Consider the following 20,472-nt stretch of genomic DNA (forward strand, 5'->3'; position numbering starts at 1 on the left):
TCCCCTGGGGGTGAAAGTCTGTAGGGCCTACCACCCCCTACTCTACACTGTGAGAGTGACCAGGGTGCTCGGCTGTTTATGGGCTGCATGATATCCTGTCCACCCTCCGCCACCAAAAAAGGTTGAAGCCCTAACCTCTAGTTCCTCAGATTGTGACCTTATTTGGAAATGGAGTCGTTGCGCATGCAATTAGTTAAGAGGAGGTCACACTGCAGTAGGGGTGGGCCTTTATGCAATGTGACTGGTGTCCTGTCTTATGACGGCCTTGTGCAGACAAGGACACAGAGGAATGTCGTGTGATGACAGAGGCAGACTTTGAAGTCCTGCAGCTCCCAGCCCGGGAACACCAAGGGCTGCCTGCAACCACCAGAACCCGGGGAGAGGAAAGGAAGGACACACACACACACACACACACACACACACACACACACACACACAGGTTCCAGAGCATGGTGCTGCCACACCTCAACTTCAGGCTGTACGACAATGTCTGTTGCTCTCGGCCACCCAGTTTGTGACTTTGTCAGGGCGGCTCCAGGAGACCAGTACATCCGCGGAGGAGAAGAGCATCCTGTTGGCATCCAGGACTTGGGGCTGTGGAGGGGGTGTAGACGTGGGCCCTGGGTGGGTGGGGGGGCTGCCTGGGGGAGGAGGACCAAGCTGCGCGCTTAGGGACGTGTGGGGACAGTGTGGCCCATTTATTCCAAGAAGAAATCTTAACTGGTTTCCAGAAAGGCATCTTGGGGAGGGGATGGGGTGCCAGTGACACCCTCCCAGTGGCATCCTCTCCCAGGGCACTGAAAGAAAGCCATAGCTGCTTGGGGGAGGGGGCAGGGACTTTCCTCCTTGCCTCCGGTCCCCAGGCACTGAGATGACAGATCACAGGAGACAGCTCAACCTGACACTGGCAGCAGGACAGGAAATCCCAGACCTTCTTGTCTCGGGGCCTGTAGTGGGCAGCCGGACCCAGGGCCAGTGACCAGGAGGCGTGGCCTGGAGACACAGAAGGAGCCAGTCTGCCTGGCAGCACCTCAGTGGTCCTGGGGTCCAGCTTCTTCCCCCAGCACCTGCAGATGACAACTGCCCCTCCAGCAGGCTGATGCCATCCTGCACTGCTTCCCACTGGGGGCTCCACATCCTGCCCGAGCCGCCCTGGTGGCCCGTGCTCTCCCGATGGGGCCAGCCAGCCCCCGCTCCCCACCATGGGGACACTGCTCTGGCTTGCTGTTGAGCCCCACCTGAGAGTCCCTGCGGCCCAGTGAATCCTGCTGGGCGAAGTCCAAACCCGGGTCCCCCTGCCTCCTACCCCCACAGCAGCACTGGCATCCTTTTGCAAAAACAATGATCTGGATCATCTTTATGGGGCTTAAGCCTGGGTGGGAGCAGATGGGGCGTGAGCTGGGGATTTGGGGCTGGGTATCCACTCTCCCCACGTCACAATCTTTTAAAAAGCCTTCTCCGGCACAGGGCCGGGTTAGAGGCCAGCAGAGAGGGAGACCCAGGGGAGGGGAGCGGGGACCATGATGGACCAGGAAGAGAAAGTGGACGGGAGCTCGGGCCCTTGTGTCAAGGTAAGCACACCCCCACACCCCCCCAACTCAAGGGCCTGTGAATGACAAGACTAATTAGTTTGTAGGGCACCTAATTAGCAGGCAGGTCTCCTGGGACCCCTGACCCAGTTGCCACGGCCCGAGGAAGTGCTGGTGGGCACGAGGGTCCACGTGCCTAGTCCAGCCCCAGGGCAGGGGTCGGGGCTCTCAGTGCCGACCCCTGTGAGGTGGGAGATGCAGATTTGGGGGCAGCCCCTCGTGTGTTTCCCTGGCCCGCATCCCAGCCCCCAGGCTCCCCTGCCGTCAGGCCCCGATTTAGGACGTCAGGATGCCGGCACCCGCAGCCTCTCCCTTGAGGCGGCACCACGTGAAGTGGCCCCGCTGGCCGGGCCCCTGGGGCGGGGGCCGGGCTCGGGAAGGAGGCTCAGGTCTCATTCTGAGCAGCTCTGCAGAGCAGCACGTCGGCGGGACCATGGTGAGAGCCGGGGAGGGGAGGGGAGGGGTTCCCAGCTGAGAGGCCGGCTGGACTGAGCGTGTCTGTCCCCCAGGCTGGCTCTCCAGACCAGGAGGGCTTCTTCAACCTGCTGACCCACGTGCAGGGCGACCGGATGGAGGAGCAGCGGTGCTCACTGCAGGCGGGGCCGGACCCGGCCTCCGAGAGCCGTGAGAGCGGGCAGGGGGTGCATGGGAGCGGTGTGATGTCTGGGGGGGGCACGAACAGGGCAGGCCGTAGGGGTACGGGGAAGTGGCCGTCCGGGGGGCCCGTGGGCAAGAATCTGCGACAGCACCTCGGAACCCAGGGCAAGGGACGGGGCGGGGGGGGGGGGGGGAGAGACGAGCGTGTTTCCTAGAGAGCACGAGTGGGGGTGAAGAGGCAGGTTGGGGGCTGCAGCTGGGCCGCATCCCCTGCAGTCTGTGCATACGTGCATCCCCACATGCCTCTGCTTAACACAGAGAGTGGCCCTGCACCCGAGATGGACAGTCTCATGGACATGCTGGCCAGTACCCAGGGCCGCCGTATGGATGACCAGCGTGTGACAGTCAGCACCCTGCCTGGCTTCCAGCCCATAGGCCCCAAGGTAGGTGACCTCCTGCTGGGGCTAAGCCGAGACCCTGCCTCCCACCCCCCAGCCAGGAGGAAATGGGGCCTCACCCTCACCTACCCATGACCTGCCCCCTAGGGATGAGTGCCTGGTAAGAGTGCCACCCTGTGTCCCTGCCAGTCACAGGACCCTGGTCTATCCAATACCCAGCTTCAGGTGGGATGACAAAGGCTCTCCCCGATGGGGCTGGGAGGGGCCCAAGGTCAGGCCGGGGGCACGTTACTGTCAGAGCCATGGCTGGAACTCGTGACTCCTGCCTCCATGTCTCAGGGTGTCCGAGAGGACAATGAACAGCCCCCCTCCCTGGGGAAGTTCCCGCCAAGGAAGAGGGCACAGGCGCTCATACCAAGGACACACGCATCCATACACTCCTGCGTGTCTATGACACACAAAATCACAGCAGCCTGGGTTCTGATCAAAACCCCAAATACCACCCTAAGTGTTGAGTAACTAAGGTGCCTAGAGGCTGGGAGATGGGGGTGCCTGGGTGGTTCAGTCGTTTAAGTCCTCGACTATTTTTTTTAATGTTTATTTATTTTGGAGAGAGACAGAACACGAGCGAGGGAGGGGCAGAGAGAGAGGGAGACACAGAATCCCAAGCAGGCTCCAGACTCTGAGCTGTTGGCACAGAGCCCGGTGTGGGGCTGTGACTCACGAACTGTGAGATGATGACCCGAGCCAAGGTCAGATGCTTAGCCGGTCATTTCCCTCGCTCTTGGGAGCCCCCCTTTCCAGAGCCTCCGTAAGCCCCCGACTCTTGATTTCAGCTCAGGTCATGATCTCACAGTGATGAGATCGAGCCCGTTGGGCTCTGCACTGGGCATGGGAGCCTGCTTAAGATTCTCCCTCTCCCTCTGCCCCCACCCCCCGCCCCCGCTGGCATGCACACATGTACACTTTTTTTTAAAGTTAAAAAAAGGGGCGACTAGGCAGCTCAGTCGGTTAGGCGTCTGACTCTTGATTTTGGCTCCGGTCATCATCTTGCGGTTCATGGGTTCGTGCCCCGAATCGGCCTCTGCGCAGACAGTGTGGAACCTGCTTGGGATTCTCTCTCTCCCTGACCCCTCTTCTCTGCCCTCCCCAACTTGCACTGTCTGTCTTTCCGGTAAAAATAAGTAAGTAAACTTGAAAAGTTCCTCCCTCTCGCTGACCCCTCTTCATCCGCAGGACGGAATGCAGAAACGAGCCGGGACGCTCAGCCCCCAACCCCTCCTCACCCCTCAAGATCCGACTGCTCTCAGCTTCCGTCGGAACAGCAGCCCCCAGCCCCAGACCCAAGCCCCCTGAGGGCCTGACACGTCCTGGGCCCTACTTGGCCCCTAAAAGCAGACAATAAAACACTTCCACGAGAAACAAGGAACCGCGTGTGTGTTATTTGGTGGGTGGAGGGGCTAGGACTCAGGAGCTCTGCTGGGCGGCACGAAGGAGTCTCTCCTCCCGCTGCTTCCGTATCCTCTCTTTGAATTCTTCTAGCTCTCGGCGCTGGGGGTGGAACGGGAAGGAAGGGGGAAGAGGGCACACACCTCAGGGGCCTGGACCCCGATCCCACCACCCGGCCTGCCCCCTACTCCCCTAGGCCACAGCTTCAGAGTTCATCATCTACACTGGAAGCCCTGTGCCAACTACAACCAAGGTCTAAGTGGGATCGGTTTCATCCTTCAGGAAGAGGGCACTAAGGAAACCATACGCCCCTCTGCTCTCAATTCTCCTTCTTCATGACTGGGGGTAAAATTTTCACTCAAACCCATTATGGTCACAGGGACCCAGGCACCCCCATCCCTTCAGGAGGCAGAAGAGTATGTTACTTACCTGGTCCTCCTTCTCAGGTGGCCACAGCTCCCTCTGTGGGGACAAAGTAACAGCTGGAAGCAGGAGCCAGGAGCTTCCGGAGACCCCCCACCCAGGGCAGGGTCGGTTTGTAGAAGGCAAACATTGCTCCCCAGCAGGCTGGTGCCCCACGCTCTCCCCCACCCCTGGAATGAGCCCCTGAATATTCTCGTCTATGCCCACCTTGCGCTGTATGACATAATCCTCAAACCACTCGGCCTGATTGGCAATCCAGAACATAGCCACAGGGAAGGTGAGGTAGAGTGTCATCTAGAAGGGCAGGGGGTAAATGAGCAGAGCCAGGGATTAAACCCCTTCCGCAGTGTGCACAGGCTGCTCAGAGCCTGGAGGACCATCCTCCCGCAGAGCCAGGGACCTCCTCGGGACCCCCAAGGACCCCTGAACTCCCACCAAGGGTACAGAAGCCTCACACCTAAAAGCCTAGGCCCCTAATAATAATAATAATAGTAATAATTTAAGAGACCTCAAAGCCTCCTCCGAGTCTGGGTTAGGGTTAGGGTTAGACTCCTTCTCAGAGAAAGACACATACACGCACACGCACCCGACTCAGAATACAAAAGTTCGTACTACAATCAAAAGCATCTGCCCGAGGCCTCATTACCCACCCGTTCGTCGGATCTCTGAAACACCTCCAAACCCAGGAGGCCTCACTATTTACATTTAGTCTATTTCTCTAAACATAGGCGTCTCCCTATCAGAAACACACATGCCACCCAGAGCCCCACGAGCTCCCCAAGCGTCTGGAGCCTTCCTTCTTGGAACCTCTTCCTCAGATCACTCCTCTCAGAGGTCCTTCCTCCCACCAACCCTCCCAGAGCCCCCTAACCCGGCGCCCCCTCCTCTAGGCTTCCGACCCTAAAGACCCCTCTCAAAACTCAGAAGCTGTCTCCTCAGATTTCCCTCTCTCTTGGAATCCCCGCTTTTCTGAGCCTCCTCGTCAGATCCGGGAAGAACCCAGCCGCCCATCCGCTCCAAAGATCACTGACCCGAAACACCTCCAGCTTCACCCCCATCTCGCTTCTCCTAGGCTACAAAGCCGCTTCCGCCCAAGGTCAACCCTCCAGCAAGACAGCAGCTCATTGGGCGTTCGCGGGCTCCACTACTGAAGCTGATTGGTCGAGGTGCTTTCAAGATGACGTCATCTTCGGGAGCCTCTTCTCTGCTTCCGGTCCCTGGAGTCTTCCACGCGAAAGTCAACAAACGTCGTCCGCGCGGTCGGGAAAGGTTCAACCAGTAGGAAATAGGTCTGGCCCTGGAGGGCGGGCCTTCAGCGGGAGACGTCATTATAACGCGACTTCTGCCCGTGTCTGGAGAGCCAGGAAAATGGTGGTGATGGCGCGTCTTTCCCGGCCGGAGCGGCCGGACCTTGTTTTCGTGAGTCCGCGGCGGGGCCGGGGGTGGCCCGCGTGGGAGAACCTGGGCTTGGATACTTCAGGGGTTCGGGACCTGGCCGCCTGGGGTGTCTGGGCCAAAGCTCTGTCCGCCCGAGGGCAGGACCTACGGACCAGGGTGTCCAGGAGCAAAAGTCTGGCAGTGGAGTCCAAGTGGTCTGAGTTAAGAGTTGCAGTCGAGGTTCAGGGCCTGGCGACTGGACCTTTGGTGGAAATAGGAGCGCGCGGGGGGGGCGGGAGGGGAATCGCATAGCGAAATCTTGTAGAAGTCTGGAGTTAAGGCATAGTGATCAGGCCGGGGTTCTGGTTTCTGTGGTAAAGCCTTGGTGCTCTGAGTAACGGCCTAGGTCAAGTCCTGAGCGTTGTAGTTTGTGGAACGAAGGTTTGTTGTCTGGATTAGGAGAACTGTGGAGTCAACTGTGGTCAGGCAGTGGCCATTGGGATTCTGAAAAGTCCCGAGACTTGGTATCTGGAGCACAGACATACGACCTTTCATTGCACTTTGTAGCTATTGTGGGGTTTTTTTCTTCTTTTCTTTCTTTCTTAAACACAAATTGAAGGTTTGTGGCAACACTACATGAAGTAAGTGTGTTGGCACCATTTTCCGACAGCATTTGCTCACTTCATGTCTCTGTGTCACGTTTTGGTAATCTCACAGTATTTCATACTTTTTCATGACTTTTGGGGCGTCAAGAGCCACACCCATGTAAAACCGGGAAGTTAATAATTGTTGTGTGTGTTGGGATGGCTTCATAGGCTATTCCTTGGGCCGCCCTACTCCCTCAGACATAACCACTTTGAAATTACTAAGCTTACAGTGGCCTCTAAGTGTTTAAGTGAACGGAAGAGTCACCCGTCTCACCTGAAATCAGAAGCTAGAAATGATTAAGCTTAACGAGGAAGGCACGTTGCAAGCTGAGAGGGGCTGAAAGCTACTAGGCCTTTGGCACCAATAGCCAAATTGTGAATGCAAACGAAAAGTTCTTGGAGAAGATTAGAAGTGACGGACACATGAATGATTAAAAAAAAAAAAAAAGCGAAACAGCCCTTTGCTGTTACAAAGAAAGTTTCAGTGGTCTGGATAGACGATCACACCAGCCACAGCATCCCCTTAAGCCAAAGTCTCATTCAGCCAAAGCCTAACCCTTCGGTTCTGCGAAGGCTGAGAGAAGTAAGGAAGCTGAAGAACACAACTTGGAAGCTAACAGAGGTCGGCTCTTGAGGTTTTTGGAAAGAAGCCGTCTCCATCACAAAAGTGCAAATGAAGGAGTGAGTGCTGATGTAGCCATCTGTGGCAAGTCGATCGCAAGATCTCATTAAGGTAGTTAATGAAGTGACTGCACAGACCGAACAGACTTTTTTTTTTTTTTTTAATTTTTTTTTTTCAACGTTTATTCATTTTTGGGACAGAGAGAGACAGAGCATGAACGGGGGAGGGGCAGAGAGAGAGGGAGACACAGAATCGGAAACAGGCTCCAGGCTCTGAGCCATCAGCTCAGAGCCCGACACGGGGCTCGAACTCACGGACCGCGAGATCGTGACCTGGCTGAAGTCGGACGCTTAACCGACTGCGCCACCCAGGCGCCCCCGAACAGACTTTTAATAGAGATGGGAAAGCCTTCTGTTGGGAGAAGAGACCTTCCAGGACTTTCATTGCTGGAGAGGAGGAGTCACTGCCTGGCTTCAGCGTTTCAAAGCACAGGCTGACTCTGTTGTCTGGCTAATGCAGCTGGTGGCTCCAGGTGGAAGCCAGTGCTCCTCTACCATTCTGAAAAGCCTAGGGCCCTTAAGAATTAAGCTAAATCAGGGGCGCCTGGGTGGCTCAGTTGGTTAGGCGACCAGCTTCGGCTCAGGTCATGATCTCACAGTTCATGAGTTCGAGCCCTGCATCGGGCTCTGTGCTGACAACTCAGAGCCTGGAGCCTGCTTCGGATTCTGTGTCTCCCCCTCTCTCTGCCCCTCCCCTGCTCATGCTCTGTGTCTCTCTGTCTCTCAGTAATAAATAAACGTTAAAAAAAATTGAAAAGAATTCAGCTAAATCCACTTCATGCTATGTAAGTGGAACAACAAAGCTTGGATGATGGTATGTCTGTTTAGAACACTATTTACTAGATATTTTAAATCCAGTGTTGAGGCCTATTGCTCATAAAAAAGATTTCTTTCAAAATGTTGCTGCTCCATGATGATGCACCTGGTCACCCAAGAGCTCTGATGGAGATGTACAATGAGATTAATGTTTTCATGCCTGCTAACATAACATCCTTTCTGTAGCCTATGTATCAGAGGGTAATTTCAAATTTTTAAAAACAATTTTTGCCTAATGTTTATGTATTTTTGAGAGGCAGATAGCATGAGCAGGGGAGGGGCAGAGAGAGAGGGAAACACAGAATCCGAAGCAGGCTCCAGGCTCTTGAGCTTTCAGCACAGAGCCCGACGCGGAGCTCAAACCCATGAGCTGTAAGATCATGACCCGGGTTGAAATCAGACGCTTAACCCACTGAGTCATCCAGGTGCCCCTACCGTTTCAAGTCTTATTAAGAAATACGTTTCGGGGCGCCTGGGTGGCTCAGTCGGTTAAGCATCCGACTTCAGCTCGGTCATGATCTCACAGCTTGTGAGTTCAAGCCCCACGTTGGGCTCTGTGCTGACAGCTCAGAGCCTGGAGTCTGCTTCGGATGCTGTGTCTCCCCCTCTCTCTGCCCCTCCCCTGCTCATGCTCTGTGTGTCTCTGTCTCTCAATAATAAATAAATTTTTTAAAAACGTAAAAAAAAAAAGTTTCATTAAAAAAAAAATTTTTTTAACGTGTATTTATTTTTGAGAGAGAGACAGAATGTGAGTGGGTTAGGGGCAGAGAGAGAGGGAGACACAGAATCCGAAGCAGGCTCCAGGTTCTGAGCTGTCAGCACAGAGACCGATGCGGGGCTCAAGCCCACAAACTGAGATCATGACCTGAGCCGAAGTTGGACGCTCAACCGACTGAGCCACCCAGGCACTTCAAGAAATACGTTTCATAAGGTTACAGTTCTAGATAGTAATTACTCTGATAGATCTGGGAAAAGCAAATTAAAAACCTCCTGGAAAAGATTCACCACTCTAAATGCCGTTAAGAACATTCTGATTCATGGTCATGATCTCGCGGTCCGGGAGTTCGAGCCCCGCGTCAGGCTCTGGGCTGATGGCTCAGAGCCTGGAGCCTGTTTCCGATTCTGTGTCTCCCTCTCTCTCTGCCCCTACCCCGTTCATGCTCTGTCTCTCTCTGTCCCAAAAATAAATAAACATTGAAAAAAAAATTAAAAAAAAAAAAAAAAAGAACATTCTGATTCATGAGAAGAGGTAAGGATAACAGCATTAACAAGATCTTGGAAGAAGTTGATTCCAACTCTCCTGTATGACTTTGAGGGGTTCAAGACTTCACTGGAGGAAGTAACTACAGATGTGGTGGAAACATGGAAACAGCAAGAGAACCAAAATTAGAAGTGGAATCTGAAAATAGGACCGAATTGCTGCAATCTCATTATAAAATGAGGATGAGGAGTTTTTTTTTTTCTTAATGTTTATTTATTTTTGAGAGACAGAGAAAAACAGTGTGTGAGCAGGGGAGGGGCAGAGAGAGAGGGAGACGCAGAATCCGAAACAGGCTCCAGGCTCTGAGCTGTCGGCACAGAGCCCAACGCGGGGCTTGAACTCACAGACTGCGAAATCATGACCTGAGCCGAAGTCAGACGCCCAACGGACTGAGCCACCCAGGCATCCCAGCCAGGAGTTGCTTCTTATGGATGAGCAAAAAAAAGGGGTTTCTCAAGATGGAATCTACTGGTTATGATGCTGTGAAGATTGTTGAAATGGTAACAGAGCTTCTAGAATGTGACATAAACGATTTTGTTCTTGTTAGTACAGTATTTATTTCTTTTTCCTCTGTCAAACCCTGAGCCAACCACTTTCCCCAGGCTGCCTGGGGAAGTATAGGAAAAGGAACACACAGGGCAGACGAAACACGGGAGAAAAACTTATGGGAGGTGGAGATGGCTCCTTCACATGGCAATGAGGATACAAAAGGCCGCCATCAGGCAGAAGAGCCTCGTGGCTTCTGGGAGGGCAAAGCCCAGAATGGTGGAGGAGAAGAGCTGTTGCTTCAGAGAGGGCTTCCTGGCATAACCAGTGATGAGGCTCCCAGACACAGTCCCAATTCCAGCCCCAGAGCCAGCCACCCCAACTGTGGCAGCCCTAGTCCCAATGAACTTGGCTGCTGTGTCGATGTCCCTTGAGGCAACACTGGTTTGGAAACTGCGGCTAGGAATAAGTGAGGTCAGGGGACGCGGGGCTGCCCAGCTGCTGAGGCTCTCATCTGTCAGTGTCTCTGGGGGTTTTAATGCCACTGCAGACAGTGATCGGCTCAACAGCTGACAGGTGCTCCTGACCAAGGAGGGGGCGGAGACGAACTTTGCACAGGCGGACATTTTCAGAGGATGAGGGGCTGTGGCCAGAGAGCTGCTCCCAGTGCGGAGAAGACAGAGAGGGAATATGACATACGCTTAGTTGACAAAGCAGCAGCAGGGCTGGAGAGGATTCCAATTTGGAAAGAAGGCCTGCTGTGGGTAAAATGTTGTCAAACTGATGGGGCACCTGGGTGGTTCCGTTGGGCGCCCGACCTCGGCTCAGGTCGTGATCTTGCAGTTCAGTTCTGAGTTCGAGCCCCGCGTCGGGTTCTGTGCTGACAGCTCGGAGCCTGGAGCCTGCTTCGGATTCTGTGTCTCCCTCTCCCTCTGCCCCTCCCCTGCTTGTGCTCTCTCACTCTCAGAAATAAACATAAAAAAATTTTTTTTCAAGTGCTGTCAAAAACCGAGTCAGATACTACAGAGAAGTTGTTCGTGGCGGCAGGATTCAGTTGATGTGGCAGCCTTTATTTTGTTTTATTTTAAGAAATTGCCACAGCCACCCTGACCTTCAGCAGCCACCACCCTGATCAGTCAGCAGCCATCACCCTTGAGGCAAGACCCTCCACCAGCAAAAAAGATTACAACTCATTGAAACCTCAAGTAGTGGTTAGCACTTTTTTTTTTTTTGCAAGGAAGTATCTTTTAATCAAGTTATAACACTTTTTAGACATATGCTAATGCAAATTTAATAGACTGCAGTGTAAACATAACTTTTATGTGTGTCGGGAAACCAGAAAATTCATTTGACTTGCTGTATTGTGATGTGTATTGTGGTGGCCTGGGGCTGAACCAGCAGTATGTGTGAGGTGTGTCTGTAGAGGCCTAGCATCTTCACAGGTGTTTGGTGTTTCGTATTGGGGAGGCTTGGGGTTTGGTCCATACCGCTCCTTCTGATGTAAAGGTCTAGCTTCTGTCGACTTGGAAAATAAAACTGCCAGTGATTTTATCAGCAGAGTGGGTTTATTTAGGAACGGCAGAGGAATTTTAATTCAGGATATGCAAGCTATGGCAAAACCGAAGGCAAGTCTGGAGAACAAAGGAGAGGAGCATCACTTTATTTTATTTTAAAACTTGTTTGTTTATTTTGAGAGAGCACGTGCACGTGCCGAAGGGGCAAAGTGAGGAAAAGAATCCCAAGCAGGCTCTTTGCTGTCAGCACGGAGCCTGATGCAGCATTCCAGCTTACAAACCGTGAGATCATGACCTGAGCCGAAGTTGGACGCTTAACGGAGTCACCTGGGTGCCCAAGTAACGTCACTTTATAGAGAAAAAGGAGTAAACTAGGAGGGGCCGGTTTGAAGGAAAATCTGTTAGGTGAAAGTGATAGTTCAGGGTGGTGATGGCTTCTCATTGGCTGAGTTGTGGCAGTTTCTCATTGGCTGGGCTGTTGCCGGGCAAGGAGAAAATCTTGCTGGGGTAAGCTTCTTTCTGTTGGGAACGCAAGGTGCCCTTCTTCCTGCGGGGGGGGGGGGGGTCTGCAGTTGACAAAGACATGGTAGGCACGGGAGTGCCCCCTTCAGGGCTTCCTGACTTCATGTCAAATAAGGTTTCCGTGTTCACTTTCCGAGCTCTGGGACAGCTGAGTAGTTCTGGATAGTGGGAGCCTGAGATGCCGAAGGCCTGGTGTTTAGGAAGAGGCGTGTTGTGTGGAGTTTAAGCTTGGCGTCCAGGTCCAGAGAGACCTGGCAGTGGACGGGGAGTCTGAGAAATCTGGTGACCTGGGCCAGAGAGTAGGTGGCTTGACTGGGAGGGCCAAAAGAGTGGTGTCTGGATGACAGTCTCAAGTCTGGCCCAGAACCCTGTGGTTGAGGAGTCTGATGACCCGGGTCAGACTGTGGGCAGTAAGATTTCGAGGAGTGAAATCCAAACCTGAGTCCTGGTATGTGGCTGTCTGGTGCCCTGGCTCTGAGCTCAGGTCTCTCTTTTCCCCGTTCCCTGGCTCCCGCAGGAGGAAGAGGACCTCCCCTACGAGGAGGAAATCATGCGGAACCAGTTCTCCGTCAAATGCTGGCTCCGCTACATTGAGTTCAAGCAGGGTGCCCCGAAGCCGAGGCTCAATCAGCTGTACGAGCGGGCCCTGAAGCTGCTGCCCTGCAGGTGGGAACGGTCCCAGCTGCCCTGCCCGCCCGCCCCCCCCCCCCCACCTAATCTAGCTGTAACGGAACTGGCCAGTAGGTCCCAGGTGATGGCTGTCGTTCGGGCACTAAGTGTACGTCCCCTGACAGCTCAGCACACCTTCCCTGGTGTCCTGGCCCGTGCCCCCCAGTGCTGAGACTTGCCGTCCTTCCCCAGGCCCCTTTGCCCTGCAGTCACTTCCCGGCGCAGGGCAGAGGGTTCCAGGGGTCTGTGAGGCTGACCGGTCGTTGTCTGCCCCTCCCGTGTTCCCCAGCTACAAACTCTGGTACCGATACCTGAAGGCGCGCCGGGCACAGGTGAAGCATCGCTGCGTGACCGACCCGGCCTACGAAGATGTCAACAACTGCCACGAGAGGGCCTTTGTGTTCATGCACAAGGTGGGAGCGGGGGGGGGGGCAGAGGCTGGGCGAGGGCTGAGGGGGAGGTGCAAGTGGACGGGGACCGGGGGATTGGAGTCCTGTTGCCTCGGTGTGCCCGAGGTGGAGCTGGATTAGCCCTAGAGGACGGGGTCCCGGGTCTTGCTGCATTTTTGGCCCCAGGACACGTGCCGTCTCTGTGGTCGAGCCGTGGCGCCAGCGGTTCAGACTCTGCCCGTCCCCCACGCCTCCAGATGCCACGGCTGTGGCTGGACTATTGCCAGTTCCTGATGGACCAGGGCCGAATCACACACACCCGCCGCACTTTCGACCGCGCTCTCCGGGCACTGCCCATCACGCAGCACTCTCGCATCTGGCCCCTGTACCTGCGCTTCCTGCGCTCACACCCGCTACCTGAGACGGCCGTGCGGGGCTACCGGCGCTTCCTCAAGGTACGCCTGTGGGGGCGGGGCGGGACCGAGCGGCGAGAGGCCGCTTCACGAGGTTCCCGGCGCCGGCTTACTGGGACACTAGCCCCTCGAGGCGTGTCACCCGACAGACGGGAGGCGGGGAAGGCTCCCCTTGGCGATTTGTTTTCCCTCCAAATAATTTGCCGGCCCCTGCTGCACGTCTCGCATTGAGACAAGTGCTGGGACAGCGTGTGACAAAGACAGTCCCTGCCGGCACGGAGCTTTCGATCTAACTGGATAGACAGGTGCCCACGAGCTGACCACGTCTCCTGGTCCCATCTTTAAAAATTTTTTTTTTCACGTTTATTTCTGAGACAATGCAAGAGACAGAGCACAAACAGCAGAGGGGCAGACAGAGGGGGACACGGGACCCAAAGCGGGCTCCGGGCTCCGAGCTGTGAGCCCGGAGCCCGACATGAGGCTCGAACTCACGAACTGAACCGTGAGATCGTGACCTGAGTGGAAGTCGGATGCTCAACTGACTGAGCCACCCAAGCATCCCCCCCTTCTGCTTCTTTATTGTTTTTAATTTTTTTTAATGTTTTTATTTATTTTTGAGACAGAGGCACAGCATGAGCAGGGGAAGGGCAAAGAGAGAGGGAGACACAGAGTCCGAAGCAGGCTCCAGGCTCCAACGTGGGGCTCGAACTCACAAATTGCAAGATCATGACCTAGGCTGAAGTTGGATGCTCAACCGACTGAGCCACCCAGGCGCCCAAAATTTCTTTTAATGGCTTTTTATTTATTTTTGAGACAGAAAGAGACAGAGCATGAGCAGGGGAGGGGCAGAGAGAGGGGGAGCCACAGAATCCGAAGCAGGCTCCAGGCTCTGAGCTGTCAGCACAGAGCCCGACGTGGGGCTCGAACTCAGACTCTGAGCTGAAGTCGGACGCTCAACCGACTGAGCCACTCAGGCGCCCCTCCTGGTCACAAGGGAGCGGGAGACGAACGGCTGTGGGAATGTTTCCAGGCGGAAATAGCATGGGGGGGTGCCGCCCCCTCGCGCTTCTAACAGCTGTCGTACGTTGTGAAACTCGGCATGGCGCTGTCTGGCTGGGGGACTTGGGTTAAAGGCCGGGCCCGGACCGTGCCGGCTGTGCCTTTGTTGTCTAAGCCAGACCGGTCAGGGCTGGGGCTGCACCAGAGGGGCCGAGACCGGATTGGCGGGGCCTCGGCTGGACCACCGGTCAAGGCTGCCCCCGTGGGGCTGAGGCCGGACTGGTAGGGTCCGGGTGGGACACGTGTGGCTAAGGCTGGGTCGGCAGGGCTGGCGCCGGGTCAGGGCAGCGGTGCGTGGCTGACCCGGAGCTGCCGAGTGGGAGCGGAGGGGACGGCGGGGTGGCTCTGCGGCCCCGCTGACTGCTGGTGGGGCCGCCCGCTGCCCAGCTGAGCCCCGAGAGTGCAGAGGAGTACATCGAGTACCTCAAGTCCAGTGACCGGCTGGATGAAGCCGCGCAGCGCCTGGCCACTGTGGTGAACGACGAGCGCTTTGTGTCCAAGGCTGGCAAGTCCAACTACCAGGTGGGCTTGTGGGGGGATGGGGTTGGGCAGGAAGGCTTGCCCTCCCCCCCCCCCCACCCCGTGGGGCACAGGGCTGAGACTCCTCCTCCTGGGTCCGCAGCTGTGGCACGAGCTCTGTGACCTCATCTCCCAGAACCCAGACAAGGTGCAGTCACTCAATGTGGACGCCATCATCCGCGGGGGCCTCACCCGCTTCACCGACCAGCTGGGCAAGCTCTGGTGCTCGCTGGCTGACTACTACATCCGCAGCGGCCACTTCGAGAAGGTGCGCAGGCACGGGAGGCGACGAGGGGAGAGGGGGCGGGTGCCACGCAGGTGCCTGACACAGCGGTCGCTCCCGAGGTGTCAGTGTTCTCGTCAGTGTCCACGTTAGCTTGCTCGTCGTCAGGCAGTGGAACAGGGCGGTGCGTGGGGCGGATGGGTCCCCAGGGTTGCTGGCTGGCGTCGTCAGGGCCTCATGGAAGAGGAGGCGAGAGGAGCTGGAGCAGAGAAGGGGCCGCTGACGGGCTAGGGGAGGGAGCGTCCTGCGGGCTGAGGGGCCGGCCGTGCCCTGCTGAGGGGCGCCGCCAGCCAGGCGTGAGTAGGACGGAGGCAGGACCGGCTGCGCGCTTCACAGAAACCCTTCAGGCCACCACAGGCTGAGGCTGGCGGCAGGGGACTGGTCAGGAGGCGGGCGGAGCCAGCGGCCGGGGTGGGGCGGACAGTGGAGCATGACTGGCCAGGAACAGGGGTAGAGGGATGGGGCCCAAGTTTAGGGGTGGGAGTGACCGGGAGAACATGAGCTTCAGAAGTGGGGTCGGGCCCTCCATGGCCAAGTCCGGGGTCCCTGCAGCAGGGACCTGTGGGGGCGTCAGGGTCGGTCACCTCTCGAGTCTTAACCAGGCATCGGCCACCTCACACGTGTCTCCCTCGAGCTTCATAGTCACTCTGCACGGGGACCATCACTGTTTACTGGGGAGGAGCTGGGGCCCTGCACTCTGGGAGGGCAGGGGGCGGCTGTGGCTCTGCTGGGTGTCGGTGCTCCGGGTGGTGCGGCCAGGTCCCCTGCGTCCACGCGGGCAGGCCCTCGCGTCCCCCCAGCCGGCACTTTCCTTTTACCCCGCCCGTACCCACAGGCTCGAGACGTGTACGAGGAGGCCATCCGGACTGTGATGACCGTGCGCGACTTCACCCAGGTGTTCGACAGCTACGCGCAGTTTGAGGAGAGCATGATCGCAGCCAAGATGGAGACGGCCTCAGAACTGGGGCGGGAGGAGGAAGGTGAGGCAGGCCTGGGCCGGTGAGGGGAGAGGGCTGGGCCGGCGAGGGGAGAGGGCTGGGCCGGCAGGCCAGGGCTCTGAGAGCCCCAGGGGACAGTGACGGGGGAGGTGCGTCTGCACGACAGAGGGAGGCCGGCGTGGGTGGAACTTTGGTGAGTAGCCGGGACTAGCGCTGCATCTCTGGCCGGAGTGGCCAGTGGAGTGAGTCTGCCAGGCCCCGGACACTCGGGGCCCTGGTGGTGCAGAGGTGGGGTCGGGGCCGCTGTGCTGAGGCCCCGCCCCCATCTGGAGCGCAGATGACGTGGACCTGGAGCTGCGCCTGGCCCGCTTCGAGCAGCTCATTGGCCGGCGGCCCCTGCTCCTCAACAGCGTCTTGCTGCGCCAGAACCCACACCACGTGCACGAGTGGCACAAGCGCGTGGCCCTGCACCAGGGCCGCCCCCGGGAGGTGTGTGACGGCCCCGCCCCGCCCCCCTTCCCCTGCCTGCCGGGCCCCGACCGTCCAGCCTGACTCTGTCCTTCCCACCCAGATCATCAACACGTACACGGAGGCCGTGCAGACGGTGGACCCTTTCAAGGCTACAGGCAAGCCCCACACGCTGTGGGTCGCGTTTGCCAAGTTTTACGAGGACAATGGGCAGCTGGACGATGTGAGTGCCCTGCGTGTGTGGGTTTGCGCGTGTGTGAGTAGAGGCGTGTGCTTGGCCAGAGGACCCAGGAGGCACAGACACGTGCACTCTCGCGGGGGCGGGCGGGGGCCAGAGAGGCAGGGTCCCAACCTGCCCTCTCCCACCCCTGCAGGCCCGCATCATCCTGGAGAAGGCCACCAAGGTGAGCTTCAAGCAGGTGGACGACCTGGCCAGCGTGTGGTGTGAGTGTGGCGAGCTGGAGCTCCGGCACGAGAACTACGACCAGGCTTTGCGGCTGCTGCGGGTAAACGCAAGCCCATGTTAGGGCGGGGGCGTGGTGTGCTGTGTGGCCGTGTCCGGCTGTCCCCAAGCCCCCGCCCTGCTGCCTGCTCCCTCCAGAAGGCCACCGCGCTGCCTGCCCGCCGAGCCGAGTACTTCGACGGCTCGGAGCCCGTGCAGAACCGCGTGTACAAGTCCCTGAAGGTGTGGTCGATGCTCGCCGACCTGGAGGAGAGCCTCGGCACCTTCCAGGTGAGTCGGGGGGCCGAGGGCCCGTGGAGCGTGGCCCGGGGGCAGGGCCGCAGTCTCTGCCCCGGACGTGCCCTGACCTGCTGCTGCCCCGCAGTCCACCAAGGCCGTCTACGACCGCATCCTGGATCTGCGTATCGCCACGCCCCAGATTGTCATCAACTACGCCATGTTCTTGGAGGAGCACAAGTACTTCGAGGAGAGCTTCAAGGTGAGGGGGGCTGATCTGGAGGTCCCGGACAGCGGGGTCTCCTGTCCCGGGGCCCCGGCCGCTGTGTCCGTGTGCTCCGGTGGCCCTAACGAGGTGTCGCAGCACAGGGCACTCAGACAGCAGAGACGTACCGTCCTCGTCCTGGGGGCTGGAAGTCTCAGACTGTGGTGCTGGCGGGGCTGGTCTCTCCCGAGGCCTCTGTCCTTGGCTAGCGGGCGGCTGTCTTCCCACCGGTGTGTGTATGTGTCTTAATCCCACAGGGACTCCAGTCATCTCGGGTTAGGGCCCACTGTAACGACTCCCCTTCATTTCCTCTTTAAAGGCCTGGTTTCTAAGTCCAGTTGCATTCTGAGGTCCTGGGGTTGTGGCTTCTACAGGAATTTGGGGGACACAGTTCACCTCTTAACAGGCACCGAGTCTTGTTTCTGGGCGGCGGGTGTGTGCGGGCTGTCCCTGCTCTGCTCGTGTGACAGCTTGTAGGTACGTGAGGTCCTGCACGTGCACGTGTTGGGAGGCCCTGCCTCTCTGTTGAGAGGTTTCGGTTCTAGGCGGAGACCGCACGTATCCAGATGACATACACGTGTGCCACCCCCCACTCCCCCCCGCCTGAGTGACACCGGCCCTGCCCCTGGCCTGGGCGTGGGAGCCTCTTCCCAAGGCCGCGGGCTCCAGTGTCCACAGAACTGAGGACCCCCCCGACTCCCCCGCCCATAAGGTTACCTACCGGTGGCTTGGTAGGTCCTAGTCCTGGTCCGTTGAGGGAGACATACAGGCCCCCTTGACTGCGCCGTGATCGTGGGGCAGGGTGGACGGGAAAGGGGCCGCCATGACCAGCCCGAGGGAGACGTGGGGACTCTCCCGGCAGGCTGGACGCCACATGTTCTTGCCCTGGGTTCCCACACACGACACCCTCTCTCGGGGCAGGCGTACGAGCGTGGCATCTCGCTGTTCAAGTGGCCCAACGTGTCTGACATCTGGAGCACCTACCTGACCAAATTCATTGCCCGCTACGGGGGCCGCAAGCTGGAGCGGGCGCGGGACCTCTTCGAACAGGCGCTGGACGGCTGCCCTCCCAAATACGCGAAGAGTGAGGCAGGCGGGCGGCCGGGCCGGGGAGGGGTTTTCTGGGGCCGGGCACCAGCCTCTGACTGCCCCCCCCCCCCCCCCCCCCCCGGTCTCGTGTCTCAGCACTGTACCTGCTGTATGCCCAGCTGGAGGAAGAGTGGGGCCTGGCCCGGCACGCCATGGCAGTGTACGAGCGCGCCACCCGGGCCGTGGAGCCCGCCCAGCAGTACGACATGTTCAACATCTACATCAAGCGTGCGGCCGAGATCTACGGGGTCACCCACACCCGCGGCATCTACCAGAAGGCCATCGAGGTGCCCTGTGGGGCGGGGCGGGGAACGGGGGTGGCCAGAGGCTCTGAGCGTGCCCCCACGCATGGGACCTCCGGGAGCCTTCCGGAGGGCCCAGGGTACAGGGAGCCCGCTCACGCCCTGCCCCCTCCTGGCCACTGCCACCCAGGTGCTGTCGGACGAACACGCCCGGGAGATGTGCCTGCGGTTCGCGGACATGGAGTGCAAGCTCGGCGAGATCGACCGGGCGCGGGCCATCTACAGCTTCTGCTCCCAGATCTGTGACCCCCGGGTAGGGCGTGGGCCCGGGCAGGCGGGCGGGCGGCGGTGACGGAGGCTGCAGCCGAGCCAGCCGCTCACGCCATGCGTCCCACCCCGCACAGACCACCGGGGCTTTCTGGCAGACGTGGAAGGACTTCGAGGTCCGGCACGGCAACGAGGACACCATCCGGGAGATGCTGCGGATCCGCCGCAGCGTGCAGGCCACGTACAACACGCAGGTCAACTTCATGGCCTCGCAGATGCTCAAGGTGTCGGGCAGCGCCACGGGCACCGGTGAGCAGCTGTGGGCACCCGCAGCAAGGGCCCGGCCCCTGCTCTCTGCCCGCCCTTGACCTCCTGGTCTGAGAGCGTTGAGCGTCCACCTCCCCACCTCCCCACCCCCTGCCGAACCTGGGAACTCCTTGAGGGCTGGGTCCTCGGACGGATGGGGGTGGGGTGCCTGGTAAGGAGCAGAGCGGCCTGTGGGCTGTGGCGGGGGCCAGCGCGGGTGTGGCCTGGGCAGACTGGTGTGTGACCCCCACGTTCCCCCACCAGTGTCCGACCTCGCCCCCGGGCAGAGTGGCATGGACGACATGAAGCTGCTAGAACAGCGGGCAGAGCAGCTGGCGGCCGAGGCCGAGCGGGACCAGCCCCCGCGGGCCCAGAGCAAGATCCTGTTTGTGAGGTGCGGGGGCAGGGGTGGCGGGGAGGCTGAGCGGCACGCGTCCCCCTCCCTCCCTCCCCGCCTGCCCTGTCCCTCCTTCCCTCCCTCACCCCTGCCTGGCCCTTCCCTCCCTGCCCCCTGCCTGCCCCGTCCCTCCCTCCCTCCCTCACCCCTGCCTGCCCCCTCCCTCACCCCTGCCCACCCCCAGGAGCGACGCATCCCGGGAGGAGCTGGCCGAGCTGGCCCAGCAAGCCAACCCGGAGGAGATCGAGCTAGGGGGGGACGAGGACGAGGACGAGATGGATCTGGAACCCAACGGTAGGGGGCCAGCCAGGTGGGCAGGACGTTTTGGCGGAGGCACGGGTGGGGCCCCCCCTCCCGGAATGACCGTGGCCTCTCTCCTTTCCCAGAGGTGCGGTTGGAGCAGCAGAGTGTGCCGGCTGCCGTGTTCGGGAGCCTGAAGGACGACTGACCCCAGCCCTGCACCCCTCATCCCTCCTCCCCCATTCCTCCTCCCCCAATAGATTCTATGTTTGTACACACGGTCTGAGCCTCTTTCCTGCCCACCCTTCCCACTGCCCAGGTGCCTATGGGGACTGCCAGCTGGGTAGTGCCCTGGCCTTGGGCCCGGCACCCCCCCCCCCACCCCCAGATTGGCTGATGCGGGAGGTGGGGCAGCTGGGCTTCCAGCCAGGGCACATGCCCCACCCTCCCCCTGCAGAGCCAGTTCTCAGAGGCCCGTCTCTGCCGCCT

At 58.7% G+C, this 20,472-nt stretch overlaps 4 protein-coding genes across 6 annotated transcripts; 2 read left to right on the plus strand and 2 right to left on the minus strand.

Annotated features, from left to right (window-relative positions):
• Positions 1–249: 249 nt before the first annotated feature.
• On the plus strand, positions 250–4,013 carry PCP2 (Purkinje cell protein 2). 3 transcript variants are annotated; one of them, XM_045496473.1, is made up of 6 exons: positions 250–545; positions 1,468–1,571; positions 2,003–2,025; positions 2,099–2,213; positions 2,505–2,629; positions 3,821–4,013. In XM_045496473.1, exons 1-6 carry the CDS (start codon positions 487–489, stop codon positions 3,938–3,940), a joined length of 546 nt encoding a protein of 181 aa, XP_045352429.1. In that variant the 5' UTR covers positions 250–486; the 3' UTR covers positions 3,941–4,013. The 3 variants fall into 3 exon arrangements, with proteins under 3 accessions (XP_045352429.1, XP_045352430.1, XP_045352431.1); XM_045496474.1 differs by lacking the exon at positions 2,003–2,025; XM_045496475.1 differs by lacking the exon at positions 2,003–2,025 and having other exon boundaries at positions 256–545; positions 2,150–2,213.
• LOC123607337 (protein PET100 homolog, mitochondrial) lies at positions 4,005–5,611 on the minus strand. Its single transcript, XM_045496476.1, has 4 exons — positions 5,488–5,611; positions 4,664–4,750; positions 4,463–4,495; positions 4,005–4,135 (listed from the first exon to the last, which is right to left on the minus strand). Exons 1-4 carry the CDS (start codon positions 5,512–5,514, stop codon positions 4,052–4,054), a joined length of 231 nt encoding a protein of 76 aa, XP_045352432.1. The 5' UTR covers positions 5,515–5,611; the 3' UTR covers positions 4,005–4,051.
• Positions 5,612–5,745: 134 nt separating this feature from the next.
• XAB2 (XPA binding protein 2) lies at positions 5,746–20,257 on the plus strand. Its single transcript, XM_045496483.1, has 19 exons — positions 5,746–5,875; positions 12,278–12,426; positions 12,719–12,842; positions 13,076–13,273; positions 14,678–14,812; positions 14,913–15,077; positions 15,928–16,072; positions 16,368–16,519; positions 16,602–16,721; positions 16,873–17,004; positions 17,100–17,231; positions 17,326–17,439; positions 18,364–18,526; positions 18,628–18,818; positions 18,964–19,086; positions 19,178–19,349; positions 19,611–19,740; positions 19,928–20,037; positions 20,130–20,257. Exons 1-19 carry the CDS (start codon positions 5,825–5,827, stop codon positions 20,189–20,191), a joined length of 2,568 nt encoding a protein of 855 aa, XP_045352439.1. The 5' UTR covers positions 5,746–5,824; the 3' UTR covers positions 20,192–20,257.
• On the minus strand, positions 9,925–10,403 carry LOC123607340 (ATP synthase F(0) complex subunit C2, mitochondrial-like). The gene has a single exon (XM_045496484.1). The coding sequence runs from the start codon at positions 10,348–10,350 to the stop codon at positions 9,925–9,927; it is 426 nt and encodes a 141-aa protein (XP_045352440.1). The 5' UTR covers positions 10,351–10,403.
• Positions 20,258–20,472: the final 215 nt, after the last annotated feature.

Source organism: Leopardus geoffroyi, chromosome A2, assembly GCF_018350155.1.
Source record: "Leopardus geoffroyi isolate Oge1 chromosome A2, O.geoffroyi_Oge1_pat1.0, whole genome shotgun sequence".
Classification (NCBI taxonomy): Eukaryota; Metazoa; Chordata; class Mammalia; order Carnivora; family Felidae; genus Leopardus; species Leopardus geoffroyi.